General features: G+C 38.6%; 1 protein-coding gene across 1 annotated transcript in view; it reads left to right on the top strand.

Annotated features, from left to right (window-relative positions):
• The window catches only part of Myo3a (myosin IIIA), a 192,198-nt gene that overhangs the window by 121,932 nt on the left and 43,582 nt on the right, over positions 1 to 26,684 (top strand). The window contains exons 18-25 of the mRNA XM_028764933.1: positions 3,776 to 3,986; positions 6,353 to 6,497; positions 14,323 to 14,476; positions 17,750 to 17,838; positions 20,106 to 20,235; positions 21,953 to 22,032; positions 22,458 to 22,535; positions 25,193 to 25,398. Coding sequence (XP_028620766.1) covers positions 3,776 to 3,986; positions 6,353 to 6,497; positions 14,323 to 14,476; positions 17,750 to 17,838; positions 20,106 to 20,235; positions 21,953 to 22,032; positions 22,458 to 22,535; positions 25,193 to 25,398 — 1,093 coding nt within the window. The remainder of the gene's footprint in view (positions 1 to 3,775; positions 3,987 to 6,352; positions 6,498 to 14,322; positions 14,477 to 17,749; positions 17,839 to 20,105; positions 20,236 to 21,952; positions 22,033 to 22,457; positions 22,536 to 25,192; positions 25,399 to 26,684) is intronic.

Raw genomic sequence — 26,684 nt, 5'->3', positions numbered from 1 at the left:
CAGTAAAAAAGTAATAAAAACTTCTATTTTTTTACTGCTTGAATTCCATTCACTCATTTATCATGGGTTAATTAATTTTTCATTTTCCTTATAAAAGATGCACATCACTGTTGCTCCAAATCAGATTTTCTCTCAATAGCAGGATTTAGCAAAGTGTTCCTAATAATTTAAGACATCCCACTGATTTTCTCCAGTGACATAATATTTTTCTATTTAGAATATATCCACTATTTTATTTTTAATACTGGCAAATACTCTCATAATTCCTTATTTGTTGTGAATTTCGTTTGCAGCCTAGAAAATCATAATACTAATTTTTAAGTATTTATTTCTTCCATTTTACTTATTTAATTGGTCCTTACCTGTCTCCTGTCTCTAAGATACCTATTTTTTTTTTTTATCCTTTGTGGCTTTGGAAGTTTGTAATAGAGGAGAACAGATGTTTAAGGTTAACATAGTGATTGTCATGTATCTGGAAACCTTGAGAATACTTTCTCTGATTCTCCACCTATAAAATAATTGATTAGCACCCAAGATACTAAACTACTACATGGGAATTAATAACCAGGTCAAACCATTGATAAAATACACGTGCTATTACCACCACCCCAGTCATAATTGAAGTATTATCTGTAGCCAGCAGAATGAGAAACATACTGTTGGTTTGTGTTATTATGTTTTGCATTAATTAGACACATACCTGAGCTAAATCACTTTAAAGGGAGGAAATACATATATGTCAGTTCATGGTTTCAGAGTTGCCCATTTATAGTCACTTGGCCTATTTTTTTCTTTTTTTTTTTCTTTTTTTTTTACTGGATGTTTTATTTACATTTCCTATGTTGTCCCCTTACCCCATCCCCCACCACCCCCTCGGAACCCCCAATCCCCTCGCCCCTCCTCCTTCTTCTCTGTGGATGTAACCTCTATCTACACCCCCCACTCCCACCTCCCCACCCTCAAAATTCCCACCCCCTGGGGCATCCAGCCTTCATGAGGTCAAGGTTCTCTTCTTCCACCTATGCCCAGCAGGGCCCTCCACTCTTACATATTCAACTGAAGCGCTGGATCCCTCCCTAAGTGCTCCCAGGTTGGTGGTTTAGACCCTGGGAGCTGTGGTTGGTTGGTATTGTTGCTCTCCTCATGGTGCTGCAAATCCTTTCAGCTCTCCTTCAGTCTTCACTCTAACTCCTCTATTGAGAACCCCATGATCAGTTTAATGGCTAGTTGTGAGCATCTGACTTGGCCTATTTTTTAAGCCTATGTGAAGTAAAGTATCAAGGCAGGAAACAATTGCAAACTGTTTACCTCATGGTGACAGGAAAGTATAAAGAAAGAAGAGAACAGGATTCCAACATCCTTTCAAGAGCACAATGCAATAAGCTAACTTCTCCCACTGGCCACTACATCCTGAAGGTTCCAACACCTTTCAAAAGTACCAGCATCTGGAACCAAGTCTTGAGCATATGGACCATTAGGAGACACTTAAGACTCAAAATGTAATAGCTGTATAGAATATACTTAGAAACAAACTAAAAATTTATTTTGATTATTGAAACTTATTTTTATATAGCAAAAAAACCAAATAGTTCACAAAGGAGTACTATTAATTTGTATATAATTAAAAGTATTCAAACCACTTCCCAGAATAGCCACTTGTAGAAAAAATGTATTTATTAATTTGTATTAAAATTACTTACAACTTCATTTAGAAAGAACTATCTCCAAATTGAGGCCATCTATTTCTGTTTCTGTGTTTGTGGTCAGCATTACATCCACAACACGGTCACCTCTTGCTTGAAGTGAGTTACCTCCCACCACTTACACCACAGCGAGAGCTTATCTTTACTCAGCTCACTAAGGGACCACTTAACCAGTGTATCTGTGGGCTCTCCTTGTCTCCTGTCATTGCTCTCTCTCCTTTCCCTCTCCTCTTTCTTCTCCTTCTATCTTCCCATCTATTTCTCTCTCTTTCTCTTTCCTCTTTCTTCCCACTTAAATTTTGTGGTTGGCTCCCCTTTCCTCTGAATAAAGACCACTAAGACTGAAACTTCATTTCCAAAGCATTGTACATAACAATATATCCTCATGTAAAACGCTTGACATGTGGCAGACACTCAATGAATGTATGTCAGATGAAAGGACAATATCTGAATGGAAACAGATATACAGGTCCATAGGAGATAACATTCAGTAAAATATCGAACTAAAATGACCAAAGTGGTATTACAGTTCAATTGAGACAGCGTTGTCGAGAAAACCAACAGATAACTGTGAGACAGCCAGAGCGTGTGAATCTGCTCCAGACATCATACACCAAAATGGATTCTTAAAACTTTGTTTTGTATTTATTTATGTATGCATTACAGGGCATGTGTAAAGGTGAGAGGGCAACTTGCTTCTCTCCTCTCACACAGGTCCCAGGGTCAAACCCAGGTCTTCAGGCTTGACATTGAACACCTTTACCCACTAAGCTTTCTAACTGGCCTTCTAAAGAATTCTAAATGCTACAAATTTCAATGCAAGAAAGATTCATGAAAGTACTGAGTGAGGCCGGGCGGTGGTGGCACACGCCTTTAATCCCAGCACTTGGGAGGCAGAGGCAGGCGGATTTCTGAGTTCGAGGACAGCCTGGTCTACAGAGTGAGTTCCAGGACAGCCAGGACTACACAGAGAAACCCCGTCTCGGGAAAAAGAAAAAAAGTACTGAGTGAAACATAAGTACAAAACCCTAAGATATAAAATAACTTTATATTCAGAAGACCAAAGATGAATGATCTTTAAAGATTGCTTTTAACTATAAAACTTAAAACTCAATGAACATTTTGTGAAAATGAAACTGGGAGAAAATATTTGCAATGTATACATCAAAACATCACTCTCTCTAAGCATAAAGACCTCTCAAAAGTTGGTGGAGAAAGATGAGCCCAGAGGCAACCATAAAATGAGAACCATTGGTCACAAAACTTTGGGTGGCAAAAGTGTTCATCTTTACAAGAAATAGTTAAAACAAATAGAACGGTGGTTCTCAATCTTCCTAATGCTGCAACACTTCAACACACTTCCTCATGTCGTAGTGATTCCCAACCATAAAATTATTGTCACTGCTACTTCATAACTGCAATTTTGCTACTGATATGATTGTAAGTATCTGATACGTGGGATATTTGATATGCAACCACTATAAAACAGTCATTCACCCCCCCCCAAAGGAGTCATGGCCCACAGGTTGAAAACCACTGAAATAAAATAAAATTTTTCATATCAAACTGGCTACTTTAAAAATGTAAAACGCCTGGCACCCATGAAATTGTTTATCTTCCTGGACTCTCATTGGTCGATAAGGACAGAACTGGCAAGTATTTAAAGGACGGTTCAACAGCTTATATTCTGGAAATAAATACTCACATAATAATCATATCAAAATGATTCCAAACCTATTCCTTGTGCTTTTAAACTATTTAGCATAATTTGGTGAAATTGGTGCTGATATCCTATAAGCAACAGCACACCCGTGCAGCTGTTTCTTCCTTTCAGACAGTTTGGTTTGTGTTGTGCTGGAGCATGCAGCAGCCACAGTTTGCTCAGTGGAGGCAAGACAAGAGCAGTCAAGAAGAGGCAGGGAGAACTGACACTCAACAGTGGCTTCTTTGGATACCATGAAACAGTCATTATTTATGTAACGTCAAGTGCTGCATTTCCATTTAGTTATTTTTGTTTTCTAAATATAGGGTCCTTTTCACTGTCTTCTAACACTAATCTACTGATTTTGCAGCTGCTTCTTTGCTTTGCATTCAAGCAGATGAGCTTCAGGAAGCTCTCACCTCACACTGTGTGGTCACTAGAGGAGAAACAATCATAAGACCCAACACAGTGGAAAAGGCTACTGATGTCCGAGATGCCACAGCCAAAACTTTATATGGACGTCTCTTTAGCTGGATAGTCAATTGTATTAATAGTTTGCTGAAGCATGACACATCACCAAGGTAAATGTTTTACACAACTGTTTTCTACAAACATTAGGCAGTGTATCTGTTTTGAATTTGTACAAGTCCCTTTGAATATGTTTCTGATGAGTTTAATTTAATCAGTTCATGTCTTAGTCGCACCATCTCATTATTCCGTGTAACTATGAAATATCTTGATTGCTATTCTGAAAACTGTGGCAATGTTAGTAATCGTGGTAGAAAGTGATTTTGTGTAGCATTATATTATCAATTCAAATGTTGTTTTAATTAGACTATGTTCCATGAAGTGTCTACCATTTTACACTTGTATAAAATGTCAGTCCAGTAGCTCTTTGTTGTTCTTTCATGGGCTTCAATTAAACCAAGACTATAAAGCAAAACTATCTTTTTAACATTTAACTCCCACCGCATCCTTCAGGAATAGGTGCTGTGTCTTCTAATGAAATTTGATTCTGAGGTACACAAGAATGTGGTGGGTAATAGTCACTGCAGCCTGCTTATGAGCGTTGACACTAGACCTTGTATCTGTGGTCCTCGAACCTCATTTTGGAAGAAAAGGAATCATAGCCATCATTGACTAGATTTGCAGAGATAAAAGCCATTACATTCCATCTGAAATTTTTTTTCTGCTACAAGTCATGGGAATTTTAGGAATGTTGCACATTGAAAAGCCTACATTAACATGACCTCGTCTTCATTTGCATCTCCTTACCAAGTACCAAAAAATGTCATCTTACACACACTTCACATACACAATTCTTCATTATTTTCCACTAAAGCACATCCTATATCATAAACAGCTAGACTACCTAGATTACCTATTGTTGCCCTGTGATCTTAACTCCCTGGATGTCACAGTTGTCCATGAACTTCCCACCAAAGCCCTACTAGGCTGAGTCTCAGATCATAATACTGTTTCCCCAGAACGACTTTATTATATCGAAATGACTTTTTATTCATTAGTAGCCATCTCTATGACATTAAACATCTTGTAAAAATGGAAACATCTAGGAAAGTTTCCACGTTCCACATAATGTAAAGAAGATGATTAGAGACACTGGCCTCACTCGTGAGCTCTTGTCTGCAGGTTTAGCACTAGATGGCACCCGGAAAGGGTGATGTGCTCAAAATCCCATTGTTACCTGTCTACCAAATAACAATTGCCCTCACATTAACCAGAACTAGCCAAGACTTGTTTTTTTTTTAATTGAAGTTAGTTTTAAAAAAACTGATAGTTTAATTTTAGTTCTATCAAGGCAGATACTAAGATATTTTGCTGTTATTGTTGTTGTCATTGTTAGAGGCAGTCTGGTTGTGCACCCCAGGCTGTATTCTCCTACCTCAGTCTCCCTATGTGTTGGTTATAGATCTGTGACTTCATACTCAGTAGGATTAACATTTTGGAAGACTTAGGCTTTCAATCTGAGCTCAGACTTAGTCATTTTCTCCAAACATAGTCCCTGCTGATTCCGGCTGCCAGTCCCACCTCTTCCAGACACAGCACTGAGCATGACCTACACTGCTGGAAGGTGGGCACAAAGGGAAGCATTTTTGTAGTTTGGTTTTAAAGAACACATCAAAACTACTTCAGTCTTACAGACACAGACATTTTTATCAGGTACCTAATTTTCAGTGAACAGAACTAGCTGTATGGAATAGCAGAAAGAATGTGCATTTGAGATAATTCATGTGTAAAATAACATTTACTTGTATTTTAAAGTTTGATTGTTTGATCTCTCCCCCACTTGTGTTAGTTTTTGTTTGGTTGGGGTTTGTTTGCTTGTTTTTGAAGCATGATCTCACTGTGCATCCCAGACTTGAACTGGGGAGTCTCCTGCCTTGGCCTTCAAAGTGCTGAGACTACAGGTGTGTACACCACAGCTGGCTTACAGTAGTTAACGATAAGATGAATCCCTACATAGTTGTATCTTTCTCTACATCATCACTTCATCTGTATTTACATATGAATAAGCAAATAAATAAAAAATAAATAACAGTTCTTGGAGAATAATTCAGGCATTTGTAGAAAGACATTTTCAATTTTAAAGAAACATTTGCTTTTGTGGTACTGCTTTGATTGTCTGTGTCTGAGTGTCTGAGTGATGCTTGACTGGCATAGGTTTGTGACTTTGTGCTTCCAGCCCACGGCAGGAAATCCTCACTCCTGTTAAGGTGTATGTGAGGATGGGAGTGAGTTCTACAGTACGGAAAAAATGCTGTTCTATGTGCATATTACAATTAGTTTACTGCCATCATCTTTGTTTTCTGCGGAGACAGATATGTAATTAATTCAGTTGCCAGTGGGATTTCTGAGAGGTTCTGCTTCCCCTTGCCTCTTTAGGAAATGAGAAATAACTCAACAAACACTTCCTTAACTCTTCCAGGGGAGATGAGGAGCTAAGCATCGGCATTCTTGATATATTCGGCTTTGAAAATTTCAAAAAAAATTCCTTTGAGCAGTTGTGCATTAACATTGCAAATGAACAGATCCAGTATTATTTTAATCAGCACGTGTTTGCATGGGAGCAGGTAAGTTGAAGTAAGGACTAAAGATGTGTGTGTATGTGTGTGTATGTGTGTGTATGTGCTAGTGCATAATTACATAGAATAAACAGTACATCATCCATACATTTTATGCCTTAACATTCAAAGACAAGGAAAATGTTTACTTTTCTCCATCTCTTTAACAAAAAATACAGTGTGAATTTGATTTGACTAGACATGTGATGTTCTAAGTTCTTCACTCAAAACCAGTGCACTTCTCTTTAAAACTTAACCACTGTGAGCCCCTGCAAACAAAGACATTTCCTCCGTGCCTACGAACATCTATTTTTTTAGAATGCACTGCTGACATCCCATTTGAAATTTCAATATTCATCTACAGTGCATTAAACTTTCGAATCATAGTATCCAGGCAACAGAATTCAAGATAATGCATTTGATGCAAATGCCATGAAGCAGTAATTTTGTCAGGTACAATGTATAATTTACGGTTCAGCCTCAACAGTATTTCTTTTTAGAGAAAGCAGAGAGTTACCTGAATTGCATTTGGCACACTGTCATATTAAGAACATTTAAATTATTTTATTAAATCTAAAAGAGCCATACTTAATATCAGTTCGTATGTCACTTGTCACCTTCAAATTATGTTACTTTGTTTGGTGTTTACTGATTAGAATTGATGTTTTAATTTAAATTATGCAAATTGGAGATGCTTTTTTTTTTTATTTAGAAGGTTCAGATGTCATTTCAAACTTGCAGTTTGAAAATACTGGTCACAAACAAAAACTTGTCAATCTTGGCACGCCTTAGTCCAAGCAAAGGACATACATATTTTTATTTATTTATTTATCTATCTATCTACCTATCAGTCATTCCATTCATTTACATTATATCTCAAATGATATCCCACTTCCTGGTTACCCCTCCACAAATCCCCCATCCCATATCCTCCCTCTTCCTCCTCCCCTTTGCTTCTATGAGGGTGCTCACCCATCCACTCACCCTCTCCCACCCCACTGCTCCAGCATCCCCCCCACGCTAGAGCATCAAACCTCCACAGGACCAAGGGCCTCCCCTCCCATTGCTGTCAGGCAAGGCCATCCTCTGCTACATATATATCTGGAGCCATAGACCCCTCCCCGTACATTCCTTAGTTGGTGGTCTAGTCTCTGGGAGCATGGGGTGGTCCAGCCAACTGATGCTGTAAAGGACATACATTTAAGAAAACGCATTGGTTCAGTTATCCCTCTGAATAGCAGGTTCTAGTCGATATTCAGTGTCTTATTCTTCCTAACCCTTTTCTGGTCCCTTTACCACTTTTCTCCATTAGCATCCTCTGAATGTTCAGATATATATCATTAAATCACCTTAACAGTAAGAGCAAATAGAAACCTTCGGTTCTTTCTTTACTCTGCCTGGCTCTGTGGCGGAGACCTTCACTCTATCATTCTCAAAGCCAACCTCCAAGAAAGCATGTTTAACATCCCTTTCATTGCACTGATTTCTTCCCATCCCTTAATATATTTAGTACACAGCATCTGTTTCTTCAATGCCTACTACACTGAAACAGCCCCAGCCTTACTTTTAGTATGGCCTTCTTCCCTAGACCACAAACTCTTATGTCCAAGATCAAGATCATCCCATAATCTGATTCTAGTGCTTTCAAAGGCTGATGTATCCACGTTTTAATACATATTAATTAAACCAGTGTTATTTTTCTCTAATGCCTCAATAGAGAACTCACTCAAACAAGACACTGAAATAAGTAGATTTGTTTGTCTATGGACTTTAAGAGAACAGTATACGCTCATGCATCACCCACCTGATACGTTACTGGCTTGTGCTGTCAGACCACTGATTTTGCTTCCTCACAGAGTTAAAACTTGCTTTCATTGTGGCTAGCCTTCAACCCATGTACAGATAGATCAGTAGTTACTGGTATTTACATCACATAGAATGTTGGTATTTACAGAGCATGTTGACTGGTAAAAGTTTGTTTCATCCATTAGCTTCATGTTTTTCTTATCTCTTTGGGCTTGCTAAAGAAAACTATCCCATAGCACCTTTAAATATCTTTCAGAGGTTTAAAAGAAATACTTCTAAATTACTACCACATCCCAAAATGCCCTAGACAGTTCTTCGCAAGTAAAGCATTTGTCTTACTTAAACAAAAAAAAAAAAAAAAAAAGGAGGGGGATTATTCTATGATTTTGAACTCTAAACAATGGTTTACTATGGAAGTTTTGTTTGTTCATCTGTTTGTTTTTAGTTAACTCAATTTAAATTTTGTTGCAGTGTTTCATAGGACACTATAGGAAAATTGGTTACAAAGATATTTTGAGTATCACCCTAGGGTTTTACTTCTACTATCTGTTTTAGGAGTAAAACATTCCTTTTGTTATAAAACAGAATCAATAGGCTATAGTGTATTAGCTACATTTCATTACTCTGACCAACATACCTATGAGAACAATTTAGGTTTATATGGACTTAAAAGGAAAGTTATGTAGTTTAAGATTTCTTAAAAGTTCTATCCCTGGTTACTTCCCTGCGTGTTTGGCAGCTGGAGTGTAGCAGAGGAGTATCTTAGCTTGTGACTGACAAGAAACAGAAGGAGGGACAACAAGCTTGCTATAACCTTCAGAGGAACGCCCCTTGGTGACCCACTGTCTCCAGCTAAAGAAAACCTCCCAAAGTTCCCATCACCTCTCAAAACAGAACATCCAGCTGAAAGTTAAGCTTCAATTCATATTTGTAGACATTCTCAAACCATAGAATGTAATAAAACATATTTAGTGACTGATTTATAACTGTATCTAAATTGATAGCTTCTCAAGTAAAATGTTACACCAATGGAAAGTTGATGTCCAACTAATGAACTACGTGGCTTACTTTGAAAACACATACCCTCTCTCTGGCAGCTGTGCCTCTTTTCTCTTCATAACCTGCTTTTCCATGTATATTAATTAAATATCTTAAGATCTCTTAACAGTCAATCCCAAGCATCCATAACTCATATCTCTTCTTTTTTTATCATCTAGATATCCTGTGGTAACACTGTTTTTCTAATTTGTCCTGCATTATTTTTAGTATATAATATTCCATATGATATTTAATGCTTTATTCTTCCCTGGCTATAGAACAAATTTATATACATACATACATACATACATACATACATACATACAATCACACTGAAGTTGGACAAGACACATCAACAGAAGGAATAGAGCCCAAGAGAGGGCACAGAGCCAAAGGCCCAGTCATTCGCACACTCAGGAATCCTATAAAAACACTAAGCTAGAAGCCATTATACAAGCACAGAGGACCTGGTGCCAACCCATGCAGGCCTTGTGCATGCCGCTTCCATCTCTATGGGTTCATATGAGCCTTGCTAATATTGATTTAGAGGGCCTTGTTTTCTTGGTGTTCATCTTCTCTTTCTGCCTCTTCATCCACAAGGTTACCTGAGCCCAGAAGGGAGGAATTTGATAAAGAAATTCCAGTTAGGGCTGAGTGTTCCAAGGTCTCTTACTCTCTGTGCAATGTCTGGTTGGGGGTCTTTATATTTGTTTCCATCCACTGAATGAGGAAGCTTCTCCAGTGATGACTGAACAAAGCACCGATCTACGAGTGTGGCAGAATATCATTAGTCATTTCTTCTCTATAGTTTCTTTTTCTAACTAGTATTGTTTGAATCTGCCCTAGGTCTGAGCTATCTAGTTAAAAGAATCTTGATCACCCAAGCAGTGTCCAGTATGGATTCTATCTTGGGAAATTGGCTTTTAGTCAGATCAGATTTTGGTTGGTTACTCTCACAAGCTTTGTGCCACCCTTGCCTTAGCATATCTTGCAGGCGGTACACCATTGTAAGTAAAGGGTTTGTGATTGTCTTGGTGTTTATATTTTTTGTAATAGGATGCAGAACACCTGCAACAAAGATGTTGGAACATAAGGTGAAGACTCTATGTAAACAACAGCTTGACATCTCCACGTTCAATTAGTATGTAGGTGTTGTCCTTAGGGATGGGACCTTCCTGTCTGCTTGTGGAGAGCAACTTCTGGCAATAGCTTGGGTTGTTTGGAGATTCCCATGGGGCTTCTTTGGCCAACAACTCAATTAGATGTAATCCAAACTCTGAACTGGGAGTTTCATTTACTGAGAAGAGATGGCCAGTCGTGTCTCTGTCTCCCCCGTTATTTGGTGATTTTATTTAAATCATCCTCACATATGCATATATCTTATGAGGTTTCCATATTCCCGCTCCAATGGTCCATAATTTTAGCTGTCTCTTACCATATTCCTTCCCTTCCACTATTCTCTCTGTGCACCTGATCCTCCCATTACAATCCCCCATACATTCATAAATATTTATTCTATTTCACTTTTCAAATGATAGCTATCTGTTATCTCTAGTTCCTTATGTTACATCTACCACCTATGGTTCTATGGATTGTAACTTGGTTATCATTCATTGACTTAACAAGTAATATTCACATATACATGATACATATCATATTTGTTTTTCTGGGTCTTGGATACCTCATTCATTATGATTTTTTCTGGTTCTATCCATTTTCCTGCAAATCTTATGATGTCATTTATAATGGCTAAGTAATACTCCATTGTGTAAATGTACCACATTTTCTTTATAAATTCTTTTGTTGAGAAGAATATAATTTTTTTTCTAATTTCTAGATGTTATGAATAGTGCAGCAATGGATATGACTGAGTAACTGTCTTTGTAGTAGAGTGAAGCATCATTTGGGTATATACCCAATAGTTATATAGCTGGATCTTGAGGCAGATCGATTCCCATCTTCCTAAGGAACTACCACACTAATATCCATAGTGGTTGTATGAGCTTGCACTCCTACCAGCAATGTATAAGTGCTCCACTTACTCCACATCCTCCCCAGTGTGAGCTGTCTCTTGTGGAAAACTGATCTTTTCAAATCAATTCTTATAGATAGAAAGAATCCAGAAAGGTCATTATGCTAGTTTGCTGAGGCTGCTGTAATAAAATACTACAGACCTTAACAAAATTTGTTGAAACAATAGAAGTTAATTCTTTCATTGCTCTAGAGACTGAGGGTCAGAGATGAAAGCATTGATGGTGTTGGTTTCTCCCAAGGCATCTCTACAGAGTCATGATATCCATTATGCCCATGTGTCCTCACAGAGGTCTTTTCTGTACATGGAACTCAAGATGTCTGTTACTTTGCTTAGAAGTACAGCTGTCATACTGGACTAGGGCCCCACCCTTAGGAACCTCTTTACAAAGTACCTCCTTAAAATCCTTTCTCTAAATGCAATCACACTGGATGTTAGTGCCTGAGCATATGAGTGCAGCTAGTGTGGAAGGACAAATACATGTAATGTGTAATATGTCAGGTTCCTTCTAGATACAGAGGGAAATAATAGAAAGTTTCTCTTTTCATGAAAGTTTTCATTACATGAGAAACATGGAAAGTAATAAATACAAACACTATACAAATAATGTAAAGTATGGTAGGGTGCACAAAGAATAACCAGTTGTGGAAAGGAATTTGCTAAGTTAGTTAGAGAGAGCAAGAGATGATCTGTCAGAAGAGATGAGACCAAAATGAAAATGAGTGACCTTTATGATGTTACTAACCTGTGCTAAGGAAAGTATGCTTAAATTTGTGCTGAGAAGCCATGCTGAAGTCTCTATCAGAACATGGACCTATCCTCTCACGCTACTGTGTAAATCTGAGGGCTCAGTGGAATTATCCTGGATACCCCCTGGGGAAGATGATGATTTAAGCATTAAGTATTTAAGTTCCTTTGGGCCATGGCCTCCCAGATGCATCTTTTATGGACTGTTTTACCCACTCACACTCAAAATGCAGTGAGAAACAGAACTTGAAGAACCTTCAAGCCTTCTGATTTCCCTTGCCTTTTAGTATGTAGTTAAATGACTTTGCACCTCCATCTGTTTTAACATTTTTATTATTTCTTTGAGAATGTCATACTATGTGTTTTGTTCCAATCCCCATTCCTCCTCTTAACTCCTCCACCCCTATGTCCCTACCTCCTCCCAACTTTGTGGTGTGGTGTGTGGTGTGTGTGTGTGTGTGTGTGTGTGTGTGTGTGTGTCCAATGAACTCCAATTTGTGCTGTTCATATACTTATTGTGGGAGAGTGTAGAACTTAGTTGATCTATCAGGAGCTATACCCTTAAAGAAAATTGATTTGGTGCTCACTTCAGCAGCACATATACTAAAATTGGAAGAAAACTGACTTGCTCTCTTTCAGAAGCAACTATTGTCAGTGGCTAAGGCTCATAAACTCGTCCTTGTCCCATGGTAAAATGTTAACTGAATTGATCTCCTGCACGTCTTGTGCAGATGAACACAACTGTGCAGTGGTCCTGTCATGTCCAGAAGACACTGTCCTCCTCCTATCCTCCCTGATGTCTGGCTCCTACCATCTTTCCTCCCTCTTGGTCCCTGCACCTTAGAGAGCACCTCCTAACTTTCTAAAGGGAAGTTAGACAGTAGAAGCAGGGCAGGGAGGTCCGTACTCTCAACACTTCAGCTGAATTCTGTTCATACTCTTCTCACTATCTTCTTTAAATGTGTCTTTGATGCGCTGGACAGAACCAGGTCCTGGCTAAGGATGATGAGATTTATGTGTCCACATATGCTTAAAAATAGTTGAGCATTTTTCCATAATCTTTCCTACAGGATTCAGTATATTGTTTTGTGTGTGTTTGTTTTGCTATAAATGTTTTATAAGCCCTGATTAAAATAATAGTGTCTTATTCTCTATGGTTTATCTGGAATCCATAATGAAACAAAAAATACTTAAAGGAAGCCATGTCTTCCAGCTTACTCTTCTCTGTGCTACATGATCTGCCACAAAAGGGTGTAATGGATTTTGACATCAACAAATAGAAATGACAATTGCATCAGTTAAGAACATAACCTCATGCACTTTCTATATAAAATATAGGAAACTCTTTTAAACTTTGAAGCTATGATTTAAGCTATTATGTGCTGTCAACATAATGTATCTAACAGTAAAATAATTCTAGGTTTACAGACTTCTCTCAAGGTTACCTTCAAAAATAAGAGCTGTAAAACTTCAAGAAAATATTTTCATTTAATACAGGGCAAACTATTTCTGAGTAGAGTCTCTTTTTTTTTCCTCTTTAGGACTTAAGCTCTGTCTTATTTTAAACATATATGTTGGACTGAGAATTTTCAAGCCACCACACCATGCTTCTGCTTTCATTGTTGGTGGCTCCTGATTATGTGTGGTTATATTTCATATGTTTTGTTATATACTCACAAACAAATTATTATCAGTATACCATATATTTTTATCTTGTGAGCTGGTTAAATGGATGAGAAGGGAAACAGAGAGTTAGGAAATTCTAATGAATTATGTAGCTGGCCCCAGATGTGGACTTAGGTGTCCTTGATTCTGAACCTATAGATGGTTCCCATTGCCTACTGCTATCGACTCCACTAGCAATGTCAGCATCTAAAATCACAGCTGAACATTATGTGAGTGTCCTTGACAGAGACAATGGGAAAAGCATAACTCTAGGGTCTGTTTCAGTCGTGCTCTGTGAATTCTGGGACACGGCCATTCCACATTCCGTTAACAACATAATTTTGAGAGATTGGCAATCCTTTGACTAGTCTCCTGATTATGACTGGTGCTGATTTTAATAAGCTAGAAGTTGTGAAAAGGGAGAAACAAAATGCCACAGATAGCAATTCATTATAAAATATGTAAAATAGAAACCTGGGTAATTACTATCCACCTATACATTATTCACAGTTTTAAGTGATTTTTTTCTGTTTGAACCTATTACAGAATGAATACCTAAATGAAGATGTAGATGCTAGAGTTATTGAATATGAAGACAACCGCCCCCTCTTGGACATGTTTCTACAGAAGCCCATGGGCTTATTGTCCCTGCTTGATGAGGAAAGCAGATTTCCCAAGGCCACTGACCAGACCCTCATAGGTGAGTATTAAGCATGAAATGACAATATAGCCTTTGGAGGCACCAGAAAAGTTGCAATAATTTTTAATTCTCTTAAATCATTTGGGAGAAAACAGCTGTTACAAAGCCTGAAGTAGCTGGTTTTCAAGGAGTAATTTTAGACCAAATATTTTGACCAGTAACATTTATAATAGGGTAATATGTTTAACGATGAATTAAACAACATTGGAGATTGGATGTCTCTTTCCTTTATGGTAGAAACCCAAATGCTGGATCTTGGATCATAAATCACCATAAAAATTATCCAACACCAAGTTAGAAGTTGGGGGCAGAATAGAGAGACAGCCCTGGGATGATAAAAGAAGCAGTAAGCAGAAAGGAAAAAATAGTGCTGTGAACAAAAATTTTACTTAAATGTGACATATGTTTGTGTGTGTGTGTGTGTGTGTATGAGTCTGTATGTGTGTGTGTATGTGTGTAAGTAAGTGTGTGTATGTGTGTGTAGGAGTGTGTGTGGGTGTGTGTATGTGTGTGTAGGTGTGTGTATATGTATGTGTGAGTGTGTATGTGTAGGTGTGTGTAGATGTGTGTATAGATGTGTGTAGGTGTACATGTAGGTATGTGTAGGTGTTCATTATGTGTATGTGAGTAAGTGTGTGTGCATATGGGAATAAATCCAGAGGTCAACTTCAGATGCATACCTCTACTGCTATCTGTCTCATTTTTTGAGGCAGGATCTCTCACTGAACCTGAGGCCGCTGTTTCAGATATACTGGCTGACCATCAAGCCTCTGGTTCTTCTTGTCTCCACCTTTATTACCAGTGCTGGGGTTATAGGTATCCATCCCCACAAGAGAGCTCTAGGAAGCAAATCTCAGGTCCTTTGTACTTTGCCCACTGAACCATCTCTCAAGCCCCCACAAAAAAAGAAAATTTTATATCAATGTATCTAATTTATGCAGATTTGGGATATTAGTGACAAAGCCAGACTATCACAATCAAAAGAAAATTGTCCCAGGGTGGGGACATAGCTCAGCTAGTAAAAAGTGCACTTAATTTGTGTACAGAAGAGTTCTCTAGAAGAAGAGAATCTATGGATCAATGCACATCACAAAAGAGGTGTGTTCGATTGGCTGGCATGATATAGCATGAGCAGTTCAAGAATGGCTGTCTATATGTTGAAGAAGCTCAGTCCACAAGGATGGAAACATCAGCAGCTCTAATCTAACACTAAAGCTCCTGGAAGATTTCCAGAGGGCCACTGACACCTTGCTCATGTTAGAAGGCCAGAAGAAGCCATTGTCCCAGAGGAAGATAGCAGCAACACCGAAGGGAGAGATGGGCTCAAGAGCAAGAGGTAAAAGAAGACAAGCAGACAGCTTGCTTATCCTTCAGACCTTTTTATATCAGGGTCACAGCCAGAAAGCCCTACACACTCTAGGGGAGGGTTTTCTCACCTAAATTTATCATTCTAGGAAATATACTTGCTCACAGGCCTCTTAGCTGATTCAAGATCCAATCAAAGTGGCCATCAAGATTAAACATCACACCAGCATATTCAAAGCTCTGGTTTTGATGACTTATGCTTTGTAAACTGGGTTTGATGGTGCTTGCTTCTAATCCCAGCAGTCAGGAGGTGGAGGCTAAAGGGTCAGATGTTCAAGGTTATTCTTGTCTACATCACAAGGGATACATGAGACCCTCTCTAGAAAGAAAATACTTAAAATGAAAATGTCCAACTTATAATAGAAAAGAGGTCATTTTAATGTGGAACACCTTATTTCCCACTCGTGAGGATATTCATAACATACATGCAAGTACTTAAAGAAAGTGTACATTAATTTCTTCCTCACTTACTTTTGTTAAATGTGGCATTGCTTTCTCCTGACATGATGGTTGTTTTGTCCTTTTGACACCAAACAAAAAAAAGGAAAAAATCATAGGGAAAATAATTTCACAGCAAGTGCTTGGATGTGTTAAAATTCTGATAGAAATTTGACTGCCTTTACGAACCCATTGTGCCTTTCTGTGTTGCGTGTAGCTTTGTCTACACTGCTTTGAGTTCTAGCTGGTAGCACACTCAAACCCGCCCAGGAACTATCTCATATCTTCGAATAGAAACACACACACACAAACACCAGTTATTCTCAAATGCATTGGCTAACTCAACGACTGGGCACTCCTCCTAAATCTTCCCCTGCTACCCCAGGACTGTTAGCTTTATCTCCTCTATTATTGCACCCACTTCTCCTCTCTCTCTCAGTCTCGCCCTATACTCATACTCCTGCCCACACAACTCTTGGCTATTGGCAACTTTATTGATAGGTCAAAAACCAATTGAGGGCAAGGATCTTCAGAGTCAGTAAGTAGATTTGAAAGGAAAAAAGAAAGAATAGAAAAACTTTTACCCCTAGCAGACAAGCAGACAGAGTGGAACCAAGAGAGCAGGTCAGCTAGTTCATGAGCACTGTGTTCCAGGAACTTGGCTGACCACAAAATAGATGGTTGAGTAAGACTGAGTTCTTGAGAAAAGTCTGTACTTCCTTCATGACTGTTCCTTGAACCCTGGGCTGGAACAATGGGCTGGAACTTTCCACTGGTACTTTCCAGAAACCCCCTTCATTCCCCCTGGTTTGTGGTTTTTTCCTTTAAATACCCTACGCTCCCTGAGCTTGTGGTCGAGCTCCTCTGCCCCATGTGTGGGTTACGAATCAGCCTCAGTGCTGATTCTTGAAATAAACCTCTTGCTGATTGCATCAAGATTGGAGTCTTGTGAGTCATTGGGTGATTTCCCATGACATGAGTAAGGGTCTCCCCTCTCGGGGTTCTTTCATTGTGGGGGGGGGGGGGGGGGGTTCAGATTCCTGATCAAAGCATCAGAAGAACCACCCTCTACATTTATGAACCTAATCAAATAGATAGAAAAGCCAAGCCACCAGGGCTTTAGGGCTAGAGCTAGCATCACAGTGTAGCATTCACAATGAGAGCATCAGCAGTACCTGGAGCTAGTGAATTCGTGGCTCCTTCCCCAGGCCTATCAAGTACTGCACTCACAGTGTGAGGCCAAATACCCTGCACCTATACAGATCTTCCAGGTGACTCTGACCCATGCTGACATTTGAGACCTGCTCTAAACTATGATGTAGTGATAAACATTTGTTTAACTTCATGAATTTAGTATATTAAAATGTCTCCGTTCATCATGCATTGTGTGGGAAAAAATAACTTCTGACCATCAATTTTACTTTAGGATCTCCTCTAAGCCTAATATTGGAGTTCAATTTTCTTCCACAGAAAAGTTTGAAGACAACCTGAAGTCACAGTACTTCTGGAGACCCAAAAGAATGGAGCTCAGTTTTGGCATTCACCACTATGCAGGAAAAGTAAGAACTTGCAAGAACTGTGATGTCTCTCCACCATTCTATCAATGGTATCAGAAGAGCTGACCTTGTACTATTGGGAGATAGTTCTAATGAGGTGGCCGTATCTAACCTCTATCTAGTACTAATTCTCCTGTCAGCCTGTCTCCCTGATCATTCAGTCTGATGGCAATGACTAGCTGGCAGTGGTTAACTATATTTTACTCTTATACACAATAGTTTGGGGCATTTTCCAGAACTGTCTCTCACCTTTTGTCCAAGAATGGGGCTGGAGGCAGTCACTCCCTCTCTACCACTCTTCTCCTCTCTCGCTCTTTCTCACTTTCTTTCTCAATCTCTCTCCTCTCTCTCCTCATCTGTACTCTTCCAACCAATGCTCTAAGACAGAGAGAGACAGAGACAGAGACAGAGACAGAGACGCAGAGAGAGAGAGAGAGAGAGAGAGAGAGACTGAGAGAGGGGGAGGGAGAGAGAGAGAGAATGTTAAGAGAAGTCAGCTAGTAGTGCTGCCTCAGATGTGTTCAGCTGACTAATGGATGGTCAGGACTTTAGAGAAGCATTCATACATTTGTTGAAACACAACTGTATACCTGTCAAACCTCAAATATATTGTCTTACTCCCAGGTGACACTTTCTCCTCTAACCAAGACAGCTCAGTCAGTCAACAGGGTCTCAAGGGAGGGAGTGAGGATTGAAAAAAAAACAATTAGACAATATTATAACACGACTCCAGTCAATGCTGAGGCTGAAGCGGGTTTATTTTTTATTTTTTTTCCCAGTCTGCTTTTATACCATTTTAAGTACATGCAAATAATAAGGTCAGTTCTAAGTCAAGGAACAAACAAGGCAATAAACAAACTCCCGTAATATTCCTGGACTTATCAAGATGATCAAGATCTTGAGCCTACATCCTTGTCCTAGCCCAAAGTCAAATTCTTGCCTGAGCTTACTTCCTTGTCCTAGCCCAAAGTCAAATTCTTGCCTGAGCTTACTTCCTTGTCCTAGCCCAAAGTCAAATTCTTGCCTGAGCTTACTTCCTTGTCCTAGCCCAAAGTCAAATTCCTGCCAAATTCCTAGAAGTCGGCTACAAAAGCTCTCCACACTCCTCCATGGAGAATAATGGGCTATCCCCTCAGAACTGTGCCATAACTGTTGAGGTATAAAGATTAAAATCAAGAAAGAATGTACAATATAAGAAATCATTGACAAATAAACTAATTGAGAAGGCCTATATTTTTGTTCATTTGGCCACTTCTGTGGGCCAGGGAATGCCCCAGTGACCTTTGTCATTAACAATATATCATTTAAATTGAGGAGCTGGAGAGACAGCTTAGTGGTTAAGAACAGCGGCTGCTCTTCCAGAGGACCAGAGGGTTTGGTTTCCAGCACACACGTGGAAGCTAACAGCTGTCTGTAACTCCAATTCCAGAGGATGTGATGCCCTCTTCTGGTGTTGGTGAGCACTGTGAAAAATGGTGCATGTACATACACGCAGGCAAAACACACATACACCTATCTTTTTAATTTTTTAAGAACTATATATACCTTAAGGCATTTTCATTATAACCTTCCCTGATCCTTACTTAGTGTTTGACATAACAAATAAAGGCTGCTTTGACCATCAATGAAGAGTTGTCTATTATCATTTTATCCAGTTGTTTTTAGTAAGTGTATTATTTGGTTTACAACTAAAATACTGGCTGAAGGTCCAAAGAGGAGAAATTTATTGTTGCTGTTCTAGAAGCTGAAAGTGTGAGTCCTAGGTACCCTGAGTAGGTTGTTGTCTAATGAAGCCTCTTCTTCTGGCTTGTAGACAGATGTCATCTCACTCAACAGTCTTATGGTCTGTTCTCTATGTGACTACTACAGATATCTTTAACACAATTTCTGGATTGACATGATTCAATTCATAACTACACATTTTGATTATCCATCAGAATTTTTGGAATGTGTTCATATTTTCAAGGTCTTTAAATTATTTAGAAGTACCAGAAACATACCCCTATAGCATCCAGTCTCCAAGTTAGGTAAAACAGATCATGTTGAAGTCAGTAGAGCTGTACCAGTACTCAGGGAAATTAGAAAAGGTCAGTGCTTCTCATCCCTTCAAATAAAAAAGGAGCATATCAGATTCACATTTCTAATCAAACGGTAAGGAATGGCATACAGAATCTTGTGTGTCTGTTGCTCAGTAAGGACTGGGCTTTAATTAAACATTGAGAATGACAGTGACTGGTTATAACAATCACCATAACACTGTGTATCAACAGGTCCTCTATAGTGCTAGTGGGTTCTTGGCTAAAAACAGAGACACTCTCCCAACTGATATTGTGTTGCTTTTGAGGTCATCAGAAAACAGTGTAATTCGGCAACTTGTCAACCACCCTCTGACCAAAACAGGTAAGGCAGTTGATGTTTGGGAAAGTTCCTCTAAGCCCTATCAAGTAGTTTCCATTGATGTGATTTATTTGTGACCATAGTCCTCAATATTTTGTGTTGATTTTCAATTCACTAAATATTCACTTATTCCTAACCAAAGAGAGACATAGAAAGTAATATAAAGAAGCGAGGCTTTTATAAAGAAAAGTATTTGACAACCTCATCAGAAAATACAGAGGAGTTCTCTCTCCTTGAAAGGAAACCTGCTGTTTTCAGGAATGGGCAGCTGTACACAGTCCCTGGTGTTCACGAGCTCTCTGTTTATTAAGTCCGTGTTATCCTACCCCTTACTCCTCTCCTTACTCATCCTCACTTTATTTATTGTGGGAAAATATCTGGTTTGAGTTCTTCACATTGTAGTTTAAAATATTTCTGTAAACATTTTAGTAGTTTTACTGATGTATAACTGAAATATTTAGCCAATAAAATTGAATGTTTTCACATATATAAAGACCCCATATATACATCCTCATAACCAGTAGAGAGCATATTAATCACAGACATGATCTTCCTCACAGCCCCTGTGATCTCTCCTCCCCCATAATCCTTCTCTGATTGTTCAAACACCATTTGTTAAAAACATAATTCTCCCACCCTTGAATCCCTTCCATATCCTCAAACATATATGTAAAAGTTTTGCTCCAGACCCTTTGTATGCCATACGTACATTCACATTTTATTTAAATACTTAAATAAGTAAGCCTTATTTAAGCATTGAAACCACAGAATATTAATAGAATAGCACCCCAACTAAGAACAATAGCTATGATTCAAAGCTAAGTCTTACTGGCTTTTACAACCTTCACTGTTTCACGGTCTTGAATTGCACACAGCACACACGGGAATGCTAAGACTGGGTGTTCATATTGAGTTCACTCACATTTGATTTGCTAAAAGCACTTCATGTGACTTTAGAGCTCACTGTGAAACCCTGTTTGAATTAGAAAAAAAAACTCAGAAACTACTTAACACACATTCACATGCAATTTAACACACACATATGCACACACACAAACAACTCACATGCAAAGTGAGTTCACCGTTCATTATAATCTGCCCATCTCTTCTCATAATTGAGAGGAAAGCTTTCAGTCACCGCAACCTTTCCCATTGTGTCAAGTGAGGAGGTTGGGGTTTTCTTTCTTTTTTCTGAATTTGGGATTTGTGGTAGCTGGGTGTGGTGGTACATGTCTGTGCTGCTACAGTCAGGAGGCTGAAGCAGGAGTATAAAGTCATTCTGGACTATATAGCAAGAGACTCTCAAAAAAGATGAAGAGCAAGAGAAAGAGGAACAGGAAGGGAAAGAGGGAGAAGAGGAAGAGGGAGAAGAGGAGGATACAAAACCAAAAACAGGAAAAGATTTGCTATAGCCTGTCAGTGGTGGCACACACCTTCAATCCTACATTTCAGGAGATAGAAGCAGGCAGATCTCTATGAAGTTGAAGTCAGCCCCAGTCTACAAAGGGAAGTCCAGGAAAGCCAGGGCTACACAGAGAAAGCCTGTCTGGAAAAACAAACAAAATTATTATTTTCATATAATATTCTTTATCCTTATTTGAATAAATAAGTAACCAAGCTTCTGAGTCTTAATATGCTCAAAATACTTGAAATAAATAGAAAAATTATCCAGCAACTAAGGATTCTAAAAGACAAATTAATGTTATCTACATTCCCATAGGTAATCTGCCACTTTCTAAAACTAAAAATATAATAAACTATCAGATGCGGAATTCAGAAAAATCCACAAACCTGACCAAGGTAAGATTATGCACCTCCCTTTGGTGATGCTTCTGTGCCCCTGAGAGCAAGCTTATCTCTCCATTCTTTTGCTTTTTCTTCTCAATTACCAGATGCATACATTATGATTGCTTTATTGACTGCAGCTAAAATACCATGCCTTTCAGATATACTCCTAACTTTTCTTAATCTTCAAATGTTATACAATTGCCAAATAAAAATGTGCATGTGATCGAGGTCAGAAACATTCATGTTCTGCACGAGACGAGTCCACACATCAATGAGGCTCTCCCAGCAGTTCTTAAAGTACAAATAGCAATAACATGTGTGGATGTTTGCGTTTAACATCTAGACTAAGATAAATTGATAGAAAATACCGCATAGTTCTTGTAGATCACAATATGAAGAAAATGATAAGACCTCACTGTCTTCTTTGATCTCCTTAGGGTGAAACTAGAGACATCACGCATCATGCCTGTGAAACCACCAACGTCAAAACGCAAACGGTCTCATCATATTTTAGAGTAAGATGTTAAACTATAATACATTGTATTTAAAGTTCATTCTAAATGAGTTAGACATAAAAAAGTGTAATTGGCAAAAGACAATGCATATTACACCCAATTCAACTGCAATGGATACAGGATATGTTAGCAAATAGTTTCATTTGTGGATAGGTTTATTTTGTTATTTCTCCTATGAAGTAATGAAACCCTTGAAAATTGTAATGGAATTCTATAATTTCATTAAAGTTTTTCCTTATGAACTGGATATGATAGCACTCACCTTTAACCCCAGCAGAGGCTGGCAGATCTCTGTTAAGTTCAAAGCCAGCCTGGTTTACACAGCAAGTTCCAGGACTGCCATGACCACATAAGTAAGACCCTGTCTGAGAGAGAGAGAGAGAGAGAGAGAGAGAGAGAGAGAGAGAGAGAGAGAGAGAGAGAGAGAGAGAGAGACAGAGAGAGACAGAGAGAGAGAGACAGAGAGAGAGACAGAGAGAGACAGAGAGACAGAGAGAGACAGAGAGAGAGACAGAGAGACAGAGACAGAGACAGACATCTTATTCATCACAGCACTCAGGAGGCTGGCAGATCTCTATGAGGTCAAGGATAACCTGGTCTACATAGTGAGTTATAGGATAGTCAGGGCTACATAGTGGTACCCTGTCTTGAAATATAGATGATTGATAGATAGATAGATAGATAGATAGATAGATAGATAGATAGATAGATGTGTCTGTGCATCCAAATGCATTCTCATTAGAATAAAAATACAAATTTTTTAAAGGAGGACTTTTAATTTGCTGCCCTTTAATGGTTTGGGGATGGACAGATGGGGCAAGGCTCTGCAGCCCATATTCCTTGAACATGCACAAGCCAATATCTTCATCAGGAGGAGAGAGCTCATTATAGGACTGGGGCAAGGAAGAGATCACCAGACACAGTAGCACACCATGGCTTAGGAGCAAAGTGACCTTTCTTAGACTTTATGGGAGAAAAACAGAAAAGAATCACTCTCCTTCCTGTGTTCAAGCACCTGAAATAACCACTCTCAGTATAGTTCCAGCTTCACTTATCTCTTCTGAACCAGCCACCCAGAATGAAGGAGAAAATGCAACCTAAAACCTGGAAATCACTAACAATGTCACTTAATATGAAAGTCATGGATGCAATTAAATTAAACATACTATTGGTGTCTAGCGAATTTATTCATTTCTGTAACGGAGTCATTTTTAAACTGTCTGAATACTTGTGCATGCAAGAATATATGTATTCTCACAGCCCTAAGTCTACAGTAGACACTGTCAAATCCTCCTTGAGGATTGCCTGGCACATTTACACGCTTACAGTCTACGTCCACTGCTAATAAGTCCTGTTATATAATCAAGACAGCACATGTGAACCACTAAACATACTTACAGCCAGAATAGTTCGTTTTAAAGTGAGTTGTTCACACTGTTATCATACCACTGTTGTTAGCAACAAACACTGTGTGTATGTTAAATCTGAACAGGTTATAAGATCCTTTTAATCATCAGGCTGAAGTAAAAATTGACAGAGGATAATTCCATGCAGTACGTAATATGTTCTCGAGCTATTTTTTATTCTGCTGACTGGAATGGAACAAGAGTGACTATGCCTTAGTCCTAAGGAAATCCAAGTGCCTAAATTGCTCAGAAAGCCATCAGCCATTGTCACCTTTGGATCCCAGTGCCTGGCAGATGTTTGCATGACTAAAGGAAGGATGACTCACAGATAATGTAATCAGAGGACTCCAGAGTAGCAGATGTATCTGTCTGGGAGGATGACATCTGAGCTGGTCCCTTAGGAGAGCACGGGAATGCAGCAGATTTGTCAGTTGCCTGTATTTGGGTTGCACTGGCCCTGGGACTCTAGATATTTGTATTTCTAACACTAAAAGTCCAGTCCTCCATGCTGTGTCTATTCTCTCTCTGCCTTACCAGGAAGTTCTGATCCTGTTCCTGGTCTTAGAGATGGCAACTTTGCTGAGGTTCCACCTTAAATGGGTTCTGTTAATCCTAATAGGTTATTCTTAATTGATAATCTGTTACTATTGTAATAAGGCATTGATACAGAATATAGTTTTAATATTTATATTAATAAAATATTCTCCACAAAGCAATTTGATAATACACTATAGCACAGTATAATTGTTAAATGGATATCACTTTGATTATTTTTATATATGTCCTATATATAAAACTAACTTTTCTGCCCTAATTTTAAACTAGATGATTCTAACAGAATTGCTTCTTGTACTTTCTACAAAGACAGAGTAGGGTGAGGGAATTAGTATATAAAGTAAATTAACCACATTGTGTGTCTCGACATTATAACTTGGTATATTTGCTTGGTAGGATATAATTACTTAGAACGTATGTAAAAATAAGTAAATAAATTTATCACTTAATTAGTGCTGCCTTAAAAGTTTGTAGGCAAACTTTTCATAGGCAACCTCCTAGTTACTGCCTCTACATATTTAGCATTGAATCTGTAATATTTAGAGAGTTGTTCTTCATTATATCAGATCTTTTCCATTTACTATGACTGGCCATTTGTAACATTTTTAAAATCTGTAACCTTGTAGTGAAAATGAAGACCTACAAGCTCAGACATTTTAAATATCATACCATGAAACTGATTCTTGTATATTCTAGTACTCCTTGATGGATTTGTTATCTAAAATGGTGGTGGGCCAACCTCATTTTGTCCGTTGCATCAAGCCAAATAATGAGCGACAGGCAAGAAAATACGACAAGGAGAAAGTTCTGCTCCAACTGCGTTGCACAGGGATTTTGGAAACAGCGAGAATCCGAAGGCTTGGTTACTCACATCGGATACTCTTTGCTAACTTTATAAAGAGGTATGTAGGTTCCTTAGTTTTTCCATTGTGCTGTTTATATATTTTTAAATCTTCAGGAGGATTATAGGACATACAACAGTGAGTAGTCTAGGCAACCTAGGGAGGAAACATTTTATTTGTGCAAAATGTAGCTATTATTAGTTGAGTCTAGGAGACTCTGCTGTGCACTGGGAAGTCTCTGTGGTGGGAGAAGACGTATGTGAAAGATGCTGGAGGATCAAAGGTCGAAGGCTCTGTACTGAAGAAGCTGGGAGATCTGAGTTCTCAGCCCAATGCTACCACATGCTGTGTAGCCATGAGACTGCACCAACCGTTCTGAAGTAGGAGTCATGGTGCCCATCAGAAGATATCTACCACTATCGGGAGACATTTGGAAATGTCATGCCTTAGAGGTGAGCACTCCCATGTAGTGGGTAGGAGCTCAGGATGTAGTCAGTCACGTCACCTACAGCTCAGAGGGCAGCTCCTACAGCAAAGCTCTCCACACCCAAATGCCAGCAGTGCTGGGTTAAGAAACCCTGGCCTCTGTGGTCTTTCAGTTTCCTCACCCCCTAAGTCTGCTTTGACCATCTGATAAAATGGTTGTAATGATCAAATTGAATAATGTCATGTCTATGGAGACTTAGCAGATACAGAAAGTCAATTAAACTTATATCTCAATTTAATCTTCTTAATTTAAGGAAGAATCTATTAAGTACAAAGAGTTCTTAACACTTAAAATCATTGTAAAATTAAAAATTTGATATAATAAATATATTTTAAGTAATATATTAGTGATGATGCTGAGGTTCAATATTTTAAATGTTTAATATTTTTAATGCCTATGTTTGTGATACTTGTCAATCCTGTCATTTCTGTTCATCATGATATTTAAAGAAATTTCAAGTTTTAGTTATACTGCAATTTTCAGGAAATTGTAATGTTTAAAGAATTCTCCATCTATAAAACTCTCCAGTCTTTCTTTTTAAAGTATGCAAAGGGATATTAAGAACAAAACAAAGCATTGTTTTTGATTGCTCAACAAATCCTGATTACATGTCTCTACCAATAACAACAACAACAGCAAAATAATAATAATGAGAAGGAGGAAGAGAAGGAGAAGAAGGAGGGAGGCAGAGGAGAAGGAGAAGAAGAAGAAGAAGAAGAAGAAGAAGGAGAAGGAGAAGGAGAAGGAGAAGGAGAAGGAGAAGGAGAAGGAGAAGGAGAAGGAGAAGGAGAAGGAGAAGGAGAAGGAGAAGGAGAAGAAGAAGAAGAAGAAGAAGAAGAAGAAGAAGAAGAAGAAGAAG

Source organism: Grammomys surdaster, unplaced genomic scaffold, assembly GCF_004785775.1.
Source record: "Grammomys surdaster isolate TR1022 unplaced genomic scaffold, NIH_TR_1.0 146, whole genome shotgun sequence".
NCBI lineage: Eukaryota > Metazoa > Chordata > Mammalia > Rodentia > Muridae > Grammomys > Grammomys surdaster.
This window is presented reverse-complemented; position numbering and strand designations above follow the sequence as displayed.